General features: G+C 38.1%; 1 protein-coding gene across 1 annotated transcript in view; it reads left to right on the forward strand.

Annotated features, from left to right (window-relative positions):
* pibf1 (progesterone immunomodulatory binding factor 1) overlaps positions 1-14,826 on the forward strand; it is a 74,236-nt gene that overhangs the window by 45,271 nt on the left and 14,139 nt on the right. Inside the window, 1 exon segment of the mRNA XM_007890732.2 lies at positions 13,211-13,341. Coding sequence (XP_007888923.2) covers positions 13,211-13,341 — 131 coding nt within the window.

Below are 14,826 nucleotides of genomic sequence, written 5' to 3' on the forward strand. Positions count from 1 at the left end.
CCATCACCAAACAGATCAACTTCAAGATCCTCACTCTTGTATTTAAATCCATTCACTCCCTGGGACATCCCTACCTCTCCAACCTCCTCACTCCCCAATCTCCGCTCCGCTGGTTCCGGCCTCCTGCTCGTCCCTCACATCCTCCACCCCACCATCGGAGGTCGTGATTTCAGCCACTACCCCCCAGAACTCTGAGCTGACGTTCCCATTCCTAATAACTATTTGGTGACTCCTGCTTGAAAGTGAATGTCAATATCCTTGGTAAGAATAGGATCAGGCATGATTAGTAGTGCCTTTCCCCTTTAATCAAAAGTGTACTGGTACACTGTGTGCAGGCAGAAAGCTGCAGATCGGCTAGTTAGGCAAAGTACCACAGGGCAGTCAGCACACATTGAGCAATAACCCACTGTAAATCACTGCCTAAAGATAATTTTTGAAAGCAGAAACTAACAAAATGCAGCTGATGAGAAAAAGGAAATACTGTAATTACTTCCATCTTTTCCAAGTTTGCCTTTTATTTTTTCTTGGTTTATGCTAGTCTTTGTGTTAATTGCTTAGTTTTAGAAAATGAGAACATCAATTATTTTTATTAATGAACATTTTTATCAAAAAGCTTGTTCTCCATTATTTTGAGCTTTCCTAGAATGAGTTTAAATCATTGTGTTGATAAAAAATAATTTTATGTAACATAAATTAACATTCACAAAAAAGTCTAAATGACGAAAAGCCACAAACCATTTTGAAAACTATTCAGGTTCTTCAAGTTCGCCTAAATGGTCATTAAAGAATAATAGTCTATGCATCAAATGCAAGGAGTATTATTATTTGCCTTTCACATTGGGAAGACATAACAAGCCTTGCATTTGGTATCGCCCCTTTCACGTCGAGAGGTTGTCCCAAAACTCATCACAGAAATGGAGTGTCTGTCGATTTTGTCGGTAATGGCAATAGCCCAACTTATGCATAACATTGTCCCACAAACAGCCATGAAACAAATGCCCAATTTTATTTTGTGGGATTGCGGTTGGAAGTTCAAGACCCACATTGGGTCATGAACCGGGAGAAGCTCCCTTTCCGAAAAATTCCATGACATCACCTAAACAGGCAGATGGGACTTCGGTTCAGTGTCTCATCTGAAGGATGGCAGATCTGACAATGCTTTGGGGTATCATTTTAGACTATGATTTCATGTCACAATGTGGGTCTTAAACCCACAACCTTCTGACTTCAGAAGCAAGAGTGCCAACATTAAGCTCAACTGACACACATTTCAAAGGACTTCACAACATTTTACTGTTTTGCACATACTGTATACAGTATTTTGTATGCAAATGTGACAACCAATTTGGACACACCTATGTCCCACAAACAGCCATGAAGTGAATGATCAATTTAATCTGGGACATTCTTGGATTGCCTTGACTTTTCAAGTTGTGCCACGGGATATTTAATGTCCATGTGAACAGGCAGACAGAACCTTAACGTTTAACGTTTCATCTGAAGGACAGCATCTTCAACAGTACAGCACTACTCCTCTATTAGAGTGCCAACAACAACAACAACAAAATTACATTTATAGAGCGCCTTTCACACCGAGAGGACATCCCAAAGCGCTGAACAGTCAGGTGTCGGGGCCCGAGCATGGCGGAGGGGTGGTGTAGGGGTGAGGGAAGGCAGAGAGGTGGGAGGGAGACCAAAGGCACCGATTGAAGAGAAGGGTCTTGCGACCGGCCTTGGAAGAGGCAAGGGAGGAAGCGAGGCAAATGGACCGTGAGATGGAGTTCCAGAGTGTGGGGGCAGAGAGACTGAAAGCCCGGCCACTGATGGTTGGGCGGGTCGGGCGGGAGACATGGAGCAGGCCGGAGCCCGATGAATGGAGGAAGCAGGCAGGTTGGTAGGGAGTCAGCAGGTCAGAGAGGTAGGAGGGAGCAAGGCCATGGATGGCCTTGAAAGTGAGGACGAGGATCTTGAATTCAATCCTCTGGGTGATAGGGAGCCAGTGGAGTCGGGGAGGGTGGGAGTGATGGGGTCACGGAGCCTGGTGCGTGAGAGTACACGAGCTGCATTTTGGATGATCTGCAGCTTATGAAGGGAAGAGTTGGGAAGGCCGATGAGGAGGGAGTTCCTGTAATCGAGCCTTGATGTGATGAATGCGTGGATAAGGGTTTTGGCAGCTTGAGGGGTGAGGCAGTGGCGGAGTCTGCCAGTGTTGCGGAGGTGGTGGTAGGCAGTGCCGGTCATGGCATGGATGTGGTGGAGAAAGGATAGTTCAAGGTCAAACAAGACACTCAAGTTTCCTGACTGATTTAGTGAGGTTGAGTGTGCAGCCATGGAGGCTGATGCTGCCAGCGCCTGAGGTGCGGAGGTGCGAGCCAATCAGGAAGGCCAACCTAATGTGTGAGCTCAAAGTCCCAATATGGGGGCTTGAACCCACTACCTCTGACTCCGAGCCAAGATTACTGCCAAATGAACCGGCAGGCACCTACATTTTAAATAAACGTTTCCTCTCATCAAACACTTTGATATTTAAAATATTTTTAAGTATCCTGAGAATTGCATTTTATTTGTATTTGTGAAAACTGATATACCTGCTCAGAAACGTAAAGTTATCTTCGGATTTAAAAAAAACTTTCATTACTAGGCACCCTGGAAACTATACAGATGTATAAATGGTAATTTATCCAGCAGAATAGTTTAAATGATTTATGATTTTTAACTGTATAGTAAATGACTTTCACGAGACACATAAAGCTTGTAATTTCTCATGACCTTGGTTTCAGATCATTCTTTCAAAATTTAAGAGTGTGCATAATTTTGGCAAATTCAGTTTTTATTTTAAAGCTGTTTTCCTCAGTTCTCTTAAAAGCTTTATTTGCCTTATCTAAGTTATTTTTTGCTAAAGTATAGGAGAAAATTGAAATCTTTTTTTCCTAATGTTGTTTAGGCATTTCGCCCACAAAATATACAGTCAATTCACTTTACAGTATATTCTGTGAAGCACTTCGAGATGTCTCAAAGACGTGATAAGACGCTGTATCAAATAGAAGGTTTATTCTTATAATTATTAATATAGACACCAGTTTCTGAAGAAGAGCCATAGCATCACAATAAAAACATTCAAACTATTTACATTTAGCTTCCAATAATAAAAAGTTACTGTTGTGTAATACCTTTCACGAAAGGAGGATGTCCCATGGCACTGGACAATCTTAACTTTTGCACCCAAGCTGGAAGTGGGGCTAAAGGGCCCATAAAAAAACATTTAATAATAATATAATAATAATCCTTGCATTTGATATAGCGCTTTTCACGTCGGGAGGACGTCCCAATCTAAATTCACATTTAGATGTGAATTGGTGAGGACGTGGATTTGGAGAGTTCTGGACTTCTGCCCATCAAGGATTTTTCCATAAGATGGGGAAAAGGGAAGTAAATACAAAGTAAATTGCCACCAAAAAACATCTGGAGAAAGTACTGACTGAACTAATACTTTTAAAAAAATCTGCCTGTGTGCGTGCGTTAACCAAACTAATTTGTTCTTCATTTTCCTAACATTGCCTGCACATGCCATAAGCAGCTTCATTTACATTTAGTACGCATTCTAAATGTCAGACAAAAGAAACACTTCAGCAGTTCTGAACAGATTTTCAGATTCCGCTTACATGCCTGTCTATTTTTCATTCTATAACATTTTGAATGTTTTCCATAAACTTCTCTCAACACTCTTTGTATGGAGCTTTCAATGAGCATTTCTTAGTCTGTTTTTGAAATGTCACAGTAAAATGCAAAATAAATTTAGGAGGCTTGTTAATTTTAATATACTTTCCTCTTTCTTCCCATACAACTTAATTTCTCGTGAGCTTGATTCCCAAGAGCCCAAAATAATGAACACAGGGCAACTCTGTTATAAAATTGGACACAGCATAATAATGGATCCATGAAAATAATGGCTTCTGAGTTGTCAGGTCACCATTAATGTCACGTCTGGCTTCATGCATAGACTTGCTGGTTTCCTTCCTACACATGCCTGTAACATGCTGGCCCATCAGCCACCTCCTCTTACAAACATTTCTAGCATTGGAAATGTTTGCGAGGGAGGTTCCAGCAGGCATGAAGCCGGGCAGTCAAAGCCAGAAGCAAGATATATATGTGTTTACGGCACCTTCAACAGTGATCCACAGGAGAACTGCATTATAAGCAAACCCAAACTCTTGCAAACTGCCTTACAACAGGGTCAAGGTCCACAAACAGTGGATACCTGGGTGAAAAGTCATCAAATGATCACAAGACATCCAAGAATAAATTTGTTTCTCCCACAAAATACAGTCAATCCACTTTATGGTATATCCTGGGAAGTGCTTTGAGACGGCTTGACGATGTTATAAGGCGATATATCAAATGCAAGGAATATTATTATTAAATTTACCTCCTTTGATCCTCAGTTTCCAGAACTATCTTGTCTGTCTCAGGAAGTTGTTTGCTATTTAGCAAGAGGGAACTGCAGAGCTCTTTAGAGTGTAAGGTTGAATGTTGAGGTGAGGTGCAGAAGAATATGAAAGAAAGGTAGATTAATTTCTATCTGATACCACAACTGCAGATACGCAGTATCTTAAACAAATTAGCCCAGTTAACTTTGTTCTGATATTATGATCAATTCTTTGAAACTTGGGATCAGTCTCCAGTAAAATTTGTGCTGTCAGAACTCCCATTTTAATGCATGTTTTGTGCTGAAAATATTATCAGAATTGTGGCACTTCACCCACAAAATACACAGTTTATAGTGTATTCTGTGAACTGCTTTGAGATGTTTCAATGACGTTTATAAGGCGCTATATCAAATGTAAAAATTATATTAATTCCCCAATAATCTAACAGCATTATTGCAGCTCAAGTAGCACAGATTTCCTATCCCAAGTGTATAAAGTATGGCATGTTCACCTTGAAGCAGATGAATAGAATTGCCAGGAATCTCAAGATTAAAATAACTGGATTTGACCTGATTGTTGCACAGAAAAAGAAACATTACTGTATATTTTTGGTGTGTTTTTTTCTTATTAAATCACTGCAATGCAGAGCTGGTGCTGAATTTGCAGATCTCTACGACAGATCTCATTATGCTAACCAATTCTAAACAGTCTACTAATTTTTTTTGCCTGAAATATATTTTACTTTGTAGAACTAGTTGCAAAGTCATCCATCCAAAGAGTGCAATGACTCGATGCTGAACATAAATAACATTTTCTGCATTTTTTTTCAAACAAATACTAACAGTTTTAAACTTGCCTGCTCCTTTCATATGATCAGTCATCCTATGCCAGCTAAAGCACGCTGAACTAATAGAACAAGAATAACAAAGCTCTGTTTGATCATAATCCAAGATGGGATGCAAGAAGTAAATGTACCCAAGAAAGCCATGCAGAAAAACTGTAGTCATCAGCAACCAGAACTGAATATTGCGGTATTAGTATTAAAGCTGTAAAACTGAAAGCATGCTATCATTGATTATTATTCAATGAGTTTAATTGCTAATTCTGCAACAAAACCACTTTGGAAATCACTTATTTTTGAAATAATGAAATCTTCACTAATGTATATCCACTAATGTGAATTCACACAACTTTGTTAATCCAGCACCCCAAAAACAGCATCTAAATATCAACTTGTATTAATGTTAGCGAAAGGCCCATGGTAACAATGTTAAAGTGGTTCAGTGGACTGCCCAACAATGTTTAAACTTCAAATGTTAACTTTAAAAAGTTTGTTTTTCTCTTGCTGCCGGTACATTATAGCCACTGTGAAACTGAAACAGTGTGAGACTGCATCGTACAGATGGAGTCACTTTATTTTTCTAACCTATTATCAGGCTTGTTTAACTTAACTTCAATTATGCTACATAGTTTGTGGTAGCTTACGTAATTGTCATACGAAAACAATGAAATCATTTATGGCATGTACGATTTTGTTCAAAATATAATAATCCTTGCATTTGATATATAATAATAATATAATAATAATCCTTGCATTTGATATAGCGCTTTTTCATGTCTTCTCGACATCTCAAAGTGCTTCACAGAATATGCTGTAAAGTGAATTGACCGTATATTTGTGGGCGAAACGCAGCAGCCATTTGCGCACAACAGTGTCCCACAAACAGTCGTGGATTGAAAATGACCAATTTATTATTGTTTTGCTTTGGAGGGATTGTTATTAGGAGTGTGGAGTAAGGAAACTTGCCCAAGGTTTCGCCCTCTGCCTGGAATTGAACTCACGTCTCTCGCTTGCAAAGCGAGTGCTCTAACCACTGAGCTACAGGACTCCATGGATATAGGATACAGGTTATAGTGCCTTATGACATCATTGAGCTGTCTCAAAGCACTTCATATGATATACTGTAAAGTGAATTGATTGCATTTTGTGGGCAAAATGCTGCAGCCAGATGCGCCCAGCAGTGTCCCACAAACAGCCGTGGATTTGAAAAAGATGTGAAGATCTCAATTTTTCTTATTTACAATTGCAAACAATCTAAAATCCCAAAGTACCTATCTTGTCAATCTGATATGCACGAATTGGGTCCCAAGAAAGCAGATATGGGAGGATAATATGTCATTCCAGGTTAAAGGACTATGTGCATATACAAGATTCATTGATGGAAAGTGTCTAAATTATGTTTTTTCCTTGCATGTTCGGTGAAAGAAAACAATATGGGAATTTATGGAGTATTTTAGGGTGTAAGTTCTTTCAAGACAGGCTCCCTCTTTATTTTCTGAATGTGAGTGATCTACTATTGAGCTTCTGCTAGGAGGTGACTAGAATAGCATGATAGAGTCTTCTGTCTAAATGTGTGTAGAAGTGGGTGTAAAACCTTATTCCCTCAACTTAATTTTTATGTAATATTAGATGTTGAATAGTTTCCATTTTCCTCCTGACTCCCTGCCATAAAGACACTAATTTCAGTGCTCCGAGTTGCTACTCACATTGAGATGCTACTACATAAATGCAAGTTGTTCTTGTAATGCATGAAGGATGTAGTTTTGCAATCACCTACATCCTCTGATACGTGTCCAGTGGGCAATTTATATGTTCAGATATCTCTTTTACTACGGGGAGCAACATTGTGCTACTTGATTATGTCCTCACTTCTAGGCCCAACATTTATTTTGGTCTTTCAATTAATTCAGTCTTTGTTTCAGTCATTTTTCCAAAAAGAACAGAATTTCAGGTCTTTGCAGTCCACCATAGGTCTCTAAATTAGCAATCAGGAAATGTAAACATTGTTGTTTTTTCTCCCACCTAGCCAGGGGGCATTGAGTTAAGTTGTGAAACTCCAACCACTGTCTTAGCTAGGTTCAGCTAGCTCAGTGCAAACCAAAAATCAAACTTGGGACTTTCTTGATTTGCTTGAATCAGTACTACATTGCACAGTGAACTTAGCCATTGAGCTGTAGGAGGAACCTCATTAAGTAAATCCTGATACAGTATCCTATTTACTTAGAGCACCATTTAATTATTTTTGCATACCATTGAGGTGGAAACAGGTGCTGTGTTGAATGAAATTCAACCAGCAATAAATCAGCAAACAGCCGCCTGATTCTTTTCCTTTTTTGGCCTTGATTGATGCATTTCTTTCACAGAGTATGAGCAAACTTTTGTGTATCAATTTCACAAAGGCATGTTTATAAAAGAACAACTATAAATTCTTGGGATCAATTCTGACATTTTTCCTAAATCCTGAAAGGATTCATTGATATGCTTCTTCTTTCCATTTATGTGTAATTTTTTCATTCAACTTTCACAACAGTGTTGATTTTGGTGGTTCTCAGTCACAACCAACATATCTAACATATTTTAAGTAAGATTAAAGTATAACCATCTTTCTGTTATAGTGAAACGAGAACTACTTACTGCTTTGGCACAATCACAATTGTGTCCACTGGAGACTTCTCTGTCCATCACCCTTAAATTAATTTGCAGTTTCCCCTAAGACCAAGTGGAGATAACTCCTTTCAATAGTTATTTATTTCAAATTTCAAGATCTTTGTAGCAATGTGATTTAAACTAAAAGTAGGGGATTTAGGGATAGTTTTTCACAGAATGTACTTTTGTCATACAAAGTCCAGTTTGCAGATAGTGTTCAGAAAACTGCAAAAACAATATAATCAACTTAGCTAGTTGAGCAAATTACAGACAGCACAGCACGACCATTAAGATGTGAAACCGAGATCCCATCTGCCTGTTCAGGTGGATGGAACAATTCCATGGCACTGTTCGAAAAGAGAAGGGAATTTCTCCCAGTGTCCTGAAAACAAATCCCCCCAAATAAAATTGGTCACTCAAACCATGGCTGCTTGTGGGATATTCTGTGCGCAAACTAGCTGCCGCATTTTGCCCACAAAATACACAGTCAATCCACTTTACAGTAAATCCTGTGAAGCACGTTCAGACGTCTCAATGATATGATAAGGCGCTACACCAAATGCAAGGACTATTATATTATATAAAACCACCAGTCGCTTGCAAAAATTGTTTCACTTTGGTAAGTACTTATTAAATTTAACTATTTTCTTATTTTATCAGCCATATATTTGATGCAGACAGAAACCTCTTGCTGTGCTTCAGTTTTCAGTTCAAACTATTGAGAATTCACAGAAACAAACTTTTTGTTTGGCAGTTCTGGTCTATGCAGTTTTTTTCCTTTCCTCCACTCCTCTCTCTCCTCCTCCCCGCCAAGAAAATAAGAGTCAAAATACATTGTTTAGCTCTCCATAGAGAACCCAAGCACAGGTTAGCAGAAGCTAGTGCATTAGGAGCTAGGGAGAATTGACTCAGCTGTGCTCTCCCTTGTACGTGGAGTGGAGCCTCTTCAATCCCAAAGAGAACCTCTCATTACCTTATCTTAACCCACCCCACTCCTTTCCCTCAGCCCCTGCCCCTATAATAACAAGTCGGTCATCAGGCAGCTGACAAACTCACGTTGAGCATTGAGCAGTCTGATGTAGCAATACAAATCAGTTTATAACAAAGCTGCTGCATTCTAATGTCTTAGTTGCCAATTTTAACAGACTTGCTTAAGAAAATAGGTAATTTTAACAGTAATAAGTTACAAGGTTATTCCCTTGAAATTATAATGCTTGCATTTAATTAGCATCTTATCACGTTGAAATGCCTCAAAATGCTTCATAATAATTACTGGGAAATGTACTGGGAACATTTGTCCTTGTAAAATATTTCAACCAAAGAATATTGAAAAAGTACTTGATGCAATAGACAGTTTGTGCACAGGAGAGTCCCATAAACAGCCAAGAGTTGAATGATTAGTTTCACTGGAGTTTTTTTAAAATATAATTTGGGGTTGGTCCTTGACCCTGGGAGAAGCTTCCTTTTTTTTAATAGCAATTTGGGTTACTTAGCATCCACCTAAACACAGACGAGACCTTGGTTTAATGTTTCATCCGAAGAACGGAACCTCCAACAACGTAGGGTTCTCTCAACACTGATCTAAGGTGTCGAGCCTCGAGTATGAGCTCAAAGTCCCTGCCCGTGGGACTTCAAACCACAATCTTCTGACCCATAGGTGAGAGTGCTTCTAGGTAAACTAGGCTGACACCCAAAGATGCATCGTGGTGCCAGTGTATTAATTGTTTGTATTGTAGATGCTAAAATGTTTGAGCATGTTAAAGCAGCACTTGCTTGTGGATTTACTCAGCAGGTTTATGTCATGTCAAACAGAAACAGAAAAATTCGGATTTATTTCTTATTGAAGATGACTGATATGGTCTGATTTGCTGGATTTTGGAGCAGAAGGTTCTTGGATACTTACCATGTCTGTGAAAGTGGTGAGAGTGTGGAAAATATTAAATTATGTACAGTAACAAGTTTCAGATTTTTTTAAAAAAAGCATACCTTTTAATTAAAAGCTTTTGTTAAGATATGGTGAAAGCTATATTCCAGCAGTGCTTTCCAGTGATTAAATCCATCACCTGAATGAAAAGATGAAATGATACAATGCTTGAATCATATCTACTACTTTGCCTCGTTGAACAAGCAATCTTGTTTCAATGAACAATTAAACAATCATGTTCAAGTATAACAATGACTACTTTGAAATAATCCTTCATATTGTGCTTTAGAATAATGTGTAAATTATTCCTAAATAAGAATCTTACTGAAGAATCTTAGGCAATTCTGAAATAATTATGTCATGACTAGCTTCTTTTTTTATTTTTTATGTTAAGGACATCAGACATTGTGAACACTATTTAACAATTGTTTTTCAGTAGGAGAACATCATATGATAATTTTGAGTGATAGCAGTTATTTTGGGGTTTGTTTCAAAATTTCCAAGTCCTAACAAAATAGGTTGTAGTTCAGTAATATATACATTTTGAGCTACTGTTGTCGATGGCAGAGTCAGAAATTGAAAAGACCAAATGCCACATTATTATGTAGATATAGAGTGCCTGATTATGGTTGTTATTATTTATAGATATCAAAACATATTATTTTATCCTACTCTGACAGGGTAAAATGAATATCTTATGTTGGAGGTTTTCAAATGTATGAGGTGATCTGTGAGTCATCTTATATGTGAATACATTTATGCAAGTTGGCACATAAAGTTTTTACATTCAGTGTCTCATAACCTCTAATTAAATTGTTTGTTTGTATTTCTTCTACTTTTAAAAAAAATCTTAGAGAGTTCCTGTAATATTAAGCAATTTGTTTAGTGTATAAATGTATTTTGAACCTAGGTAAAGATCAAAGCCCTCATAATGTTTAAAGCACCAGGGTGAAAGAAGCAATATAGAAAGCAATATAAGTCAAGATGTGGTGAAGTGGATTTGGGATTTAAAAGCCGGTAGATAAGAAGGCAAGACTAATGGAGGTAAAGAATTGCAGTCTTGAGGTCATGGGAAACAAAGAGATATGGTGGAATGCTGTTTTCTAAGAACATAAGAATTTTGAGGTATAGGAAAAGCAAGTAGCCTCAGCAAGCTTGAGCTTCGATTACAACAGAGTGAGAATGCAAAAAAAAGCAATGGAACATATTGGAGATTGGGAGGAATAAGGAAAAATAGGCGGAGGAATGGTCATATACGATTGATAAAATAAAGACAGGAAATGGTGCAATAGAGAGCTAGATGAGGAAATTCTGTTCACAGTGCAAGAGAGGTGCTCGAAGTACCTCCTTGTTATGAAGTATCCAAGTTTTATGGGAACCAAAGTACAGTATGTACCATGTTTCTTATGAACCTAGTATTTTTAGTGATTAGCTAACCTGACAGCACATCTTTCACTAACTAAGGCCAATGCCATATGTTTTGAGAGAATTTGCTGCATTTGTAATACCTGTCATGGCCTGCTTAGGCGTTTTAAGACTGACAAAGTCTGGATTTGTTAAATGTCATGTGGGTGGCCAATATGAAACAATAGGTTGCTGCGTGGGTTGCAATTCAATTGGTTTAATCATAAACCAAATCTTATAATTGGTATGCTTTTAAAATTGCAATTGCAATGAAAGACAACTCATTAGGAAGTATAAAAAAATCACATAACATACCCATTCATTGCAGTATGCTTTTATTTGGTTCCTTGCTTAGCCTCCTGGTGCATTTTGAAATCACCATCCATAAAAACAGTGCATCTAGCCAAATTCTGCACATAACATTTAACAACCAGGTAAAATGAAATTGCTGATAGATGGTGATTAAAGGCCCAAATGGGTTTTTTGTCCTTGTAAAATATTTCAACCAAAGAACATTGAAAAAGTACTTGAAAATAAATCCAAATTCTGTATTTTGGCAATGATAAAATGGAATGATCAGCACCCAGTGGCTGGAAGCCAAAAGGAGCCTTTTGTCCCTGTAAAAACTTCAATCCAAAGGGTGTACACAGTATTTGAAAGCAAGCAAGGGGGCAAATCAAGCCAGGGTTTCCACTCCTGATTTGCTGTGCAGTGATCTCTATTGGAAAATGTGCATGTGTGGATGTCAGGTGGACTAATGTTGGGCTTCAATTCCATGCCGGGAATCGAACCTAGGTCCTCTCGCTTGCAAGGCAAGTGATCTAACCACTAAGCTACAGAACTCCTTTTAGATTTGCATGTCCATTTCACTCCAAGCTTTGCTAAACAACTGAGTTAAAGAAAACCAAAACATTCTCCTTGAAAGAATATAATGACTTTTAAAATGCTTTTACCCTTCTTGCTATTTTGTTAGCTTTGGTTGGCTCAAGTTGGCTACAGCCTTTGCCTACAATACACAGGCATTATATTTGGCAGCAATTCCCACTGAAGTCCTATAAGATATCTGAGCTTCTCCTATATAAGATGCAAATAATATTCATACTGGTGTGATTTGAAATGGATTTAGCTAAAGAAAATATTTTACAGATATTACCATTATCTATAATGAGATAATAATCGCTAGCGAGAGACCTGGGTTTGATTCCAGCAGGTCGAAATGTTGGGCAAGTTTTGTTACTCCACACGCCTCTGTTTATCTAGCAGTAAGTAGGAACCCGGTTGTCAGTCGATTGGAATCGCTTTTTCAGGGATAATAATTCCTTCAAAATTAATTTTAAAAAAGTCAATCAATCCACAACTGTTCGTGGGACACTGATGTGCGCAATTGGCTGCCGAGTTTTGTCCACAAACTATACCGTCAATTCACTTTACAGTATATTCTGTGAAGAGCTTTGCGAAGTCTCGAAGACGTGATAAGGCACTATATCAAATGCAAGGATTATTATTATTAGCTCATAATCAAACCATGGAATTACAATCCTAAATACATGATGGTACAGTATTGGATACCGCTCTGAGACGCTACTCTGAATGAAGGGCACTATATAAATGTAAGTTCTTGTTGTTATTGATGTGCTTAAACCATAAATCATGTTTAATTGTGGCAAATTAATATTTTGGTTCAATGACTTTGGCATATTTTGTAAATTGCATTTAATCATGACTTTGAAAGCTTAATTGCCTTCTTTGTTGTGTTTATCATTGCTTCACATCATTGCTTTGATCAACTCTGCCAAACTAGGGTCTCTTCTTTCCCCCCACCCCCCTCTGAAAAAACAATTCTAGCTATTCAGCTGTACTTAACTTAAAATCATTGATTCATTGATACAAAAATATACTATAATAGCATTTTATAGAATGAATATCAATCTGCTAAGCCAATGTTTTAAATATATTTTCTTTTCTCAGCTTGCAAACGCTAACTCCTTGCTTAATCAAGCACAGCAGCCTTACAGCTATCTCATTGAGAGTGTCCGGCAGAGAGATTCCCAGATCCAGAAACACAAAGAATATATTTCACAGTTGGAGAATGATGTCAGGTAAACACCAAAAGAATTAGCTTAACATAAAGCTTTAAAAAGATACTTCATTAGTTCTTTCAACAAAAATGTGTCTGAAAAGTTTTACTTGACAATATTTGCAGCTTATTGCTAAACCTTTTTTGTATGTTTGCTGTATAGTAGTCGTTCCAAAGGAGTATTTGGTAATATTTGACAGCTGAACTAAGTAAAATATTTCCTGCAAAGTGTGATTTGTTATGAAAATATTATTTAATACCTGTGATCTTGTGATGCACTTTGTAATTCTCCAGCTGTAAAGTGTTTGTGGTGTATGCCGTGCAGGCACACATGTGTATGCATCCCCTGAGTAAGAAGCTGCAATTTGCTCCAGTAGAGTCAGCTGTCTGTTCGCAATTCCATCCAGACTTCCTTTTTAAACTGGATGGAACTGGTGGTTCTTCAGTAATTAGTCATAAGTACAAAATATCTTGGTTATGACAAGAATTTAAAGGATATAAATAATTTGTGTTGCAATGTATTGAATGGGTTCTATTTATAGGTTACTCTTTAGATAATTTTAGTGCATATGAGAAATGTAAAAGTAAACAAAATCTAATAAGCAAACTGACTACAGAGTGACCAAAAAGTCATGATAGCTACCCTATTATCTAAGAAAGATCATAATTTCTTTAAGACTTATTAGACATTATAATGTCATCACAACATCTTGGTCACCCTATACAATCATGTACAAACTGCAGTAAATGCATTTATAATCTTAAATCAATAAAAAGCTCTATTCTGGCCTGCATGCATACTCATAGCTGGTGCCAACATTTACACATTTAAACTATGCAGCATCTTTAGAAGGACAGCTCCAGCCTATTTATAATTGTGGATAAATGCAAAGGTCACTTTATAGTGAGTTTTTATTTATGCCCAGATAGGACAGCTGCTGGTGACACAAATTCCGAGTTCCTCCGGCAGTGCCAACAGACAGACTGCTCGGAGAACTAACATTGTCCTTAATGTTGTAAGCTTGGAATTCTTGACTACGCCAGTTCAATACTCCAGGGCACTGCTGCTGACAGATCAGCCAGCCTTGCTCATCAGCAAGACTTAGAGGGGCAGGAATTCTTCCCACTCAGCTCCTATCAATACTACAACCCAAAGCCCTAACGGGTAGAGTCATCTTAGCTGGACAACTAAGTGAGAGTCTCCCAGACTGTGATTTCAATGCCAAGCTTTTGGTTTAAATTTTGAGTTTCCAGCAGTACCCCATTGTATACTCTGGGGTCTGCAAGCCTTGGCTCTTGCGAACTTGCACATAATACTCTCTGGAATTAGGAACAACAGCAACAAAATTACATTTGTATAGTGCCTTTCACGTTGGGAAGACTTCCCAAAGTGCTGGACAATCAGTGTTTCGGACCTGAACTGGGGGTCGGGATTGGGGAGGGTGGAGGGCAGGGAGGAAGGCAGGTGATCGAAAGCAAGGAAAAGGAGGATCTTGAGATGGGTCTT

Source organism: Callorhinchus milii, unplaced genomic scaffold, assembly GCF_018977255.1.
Source record: "Callorhinchus milii isolate IMCB2004 unplaced genomic scaffold, IMCB_Cmil_1.0 Scaffold4, whole genome shotgun sequence".
In the NCBI taxonomy this organism is placed as follows: Eukaryota; Metazoa; Chordata; class Chondrichthyes; order Chimaeriformes; family Callorhinchidae; genus Callorhinchus; species Callorhinchus milii.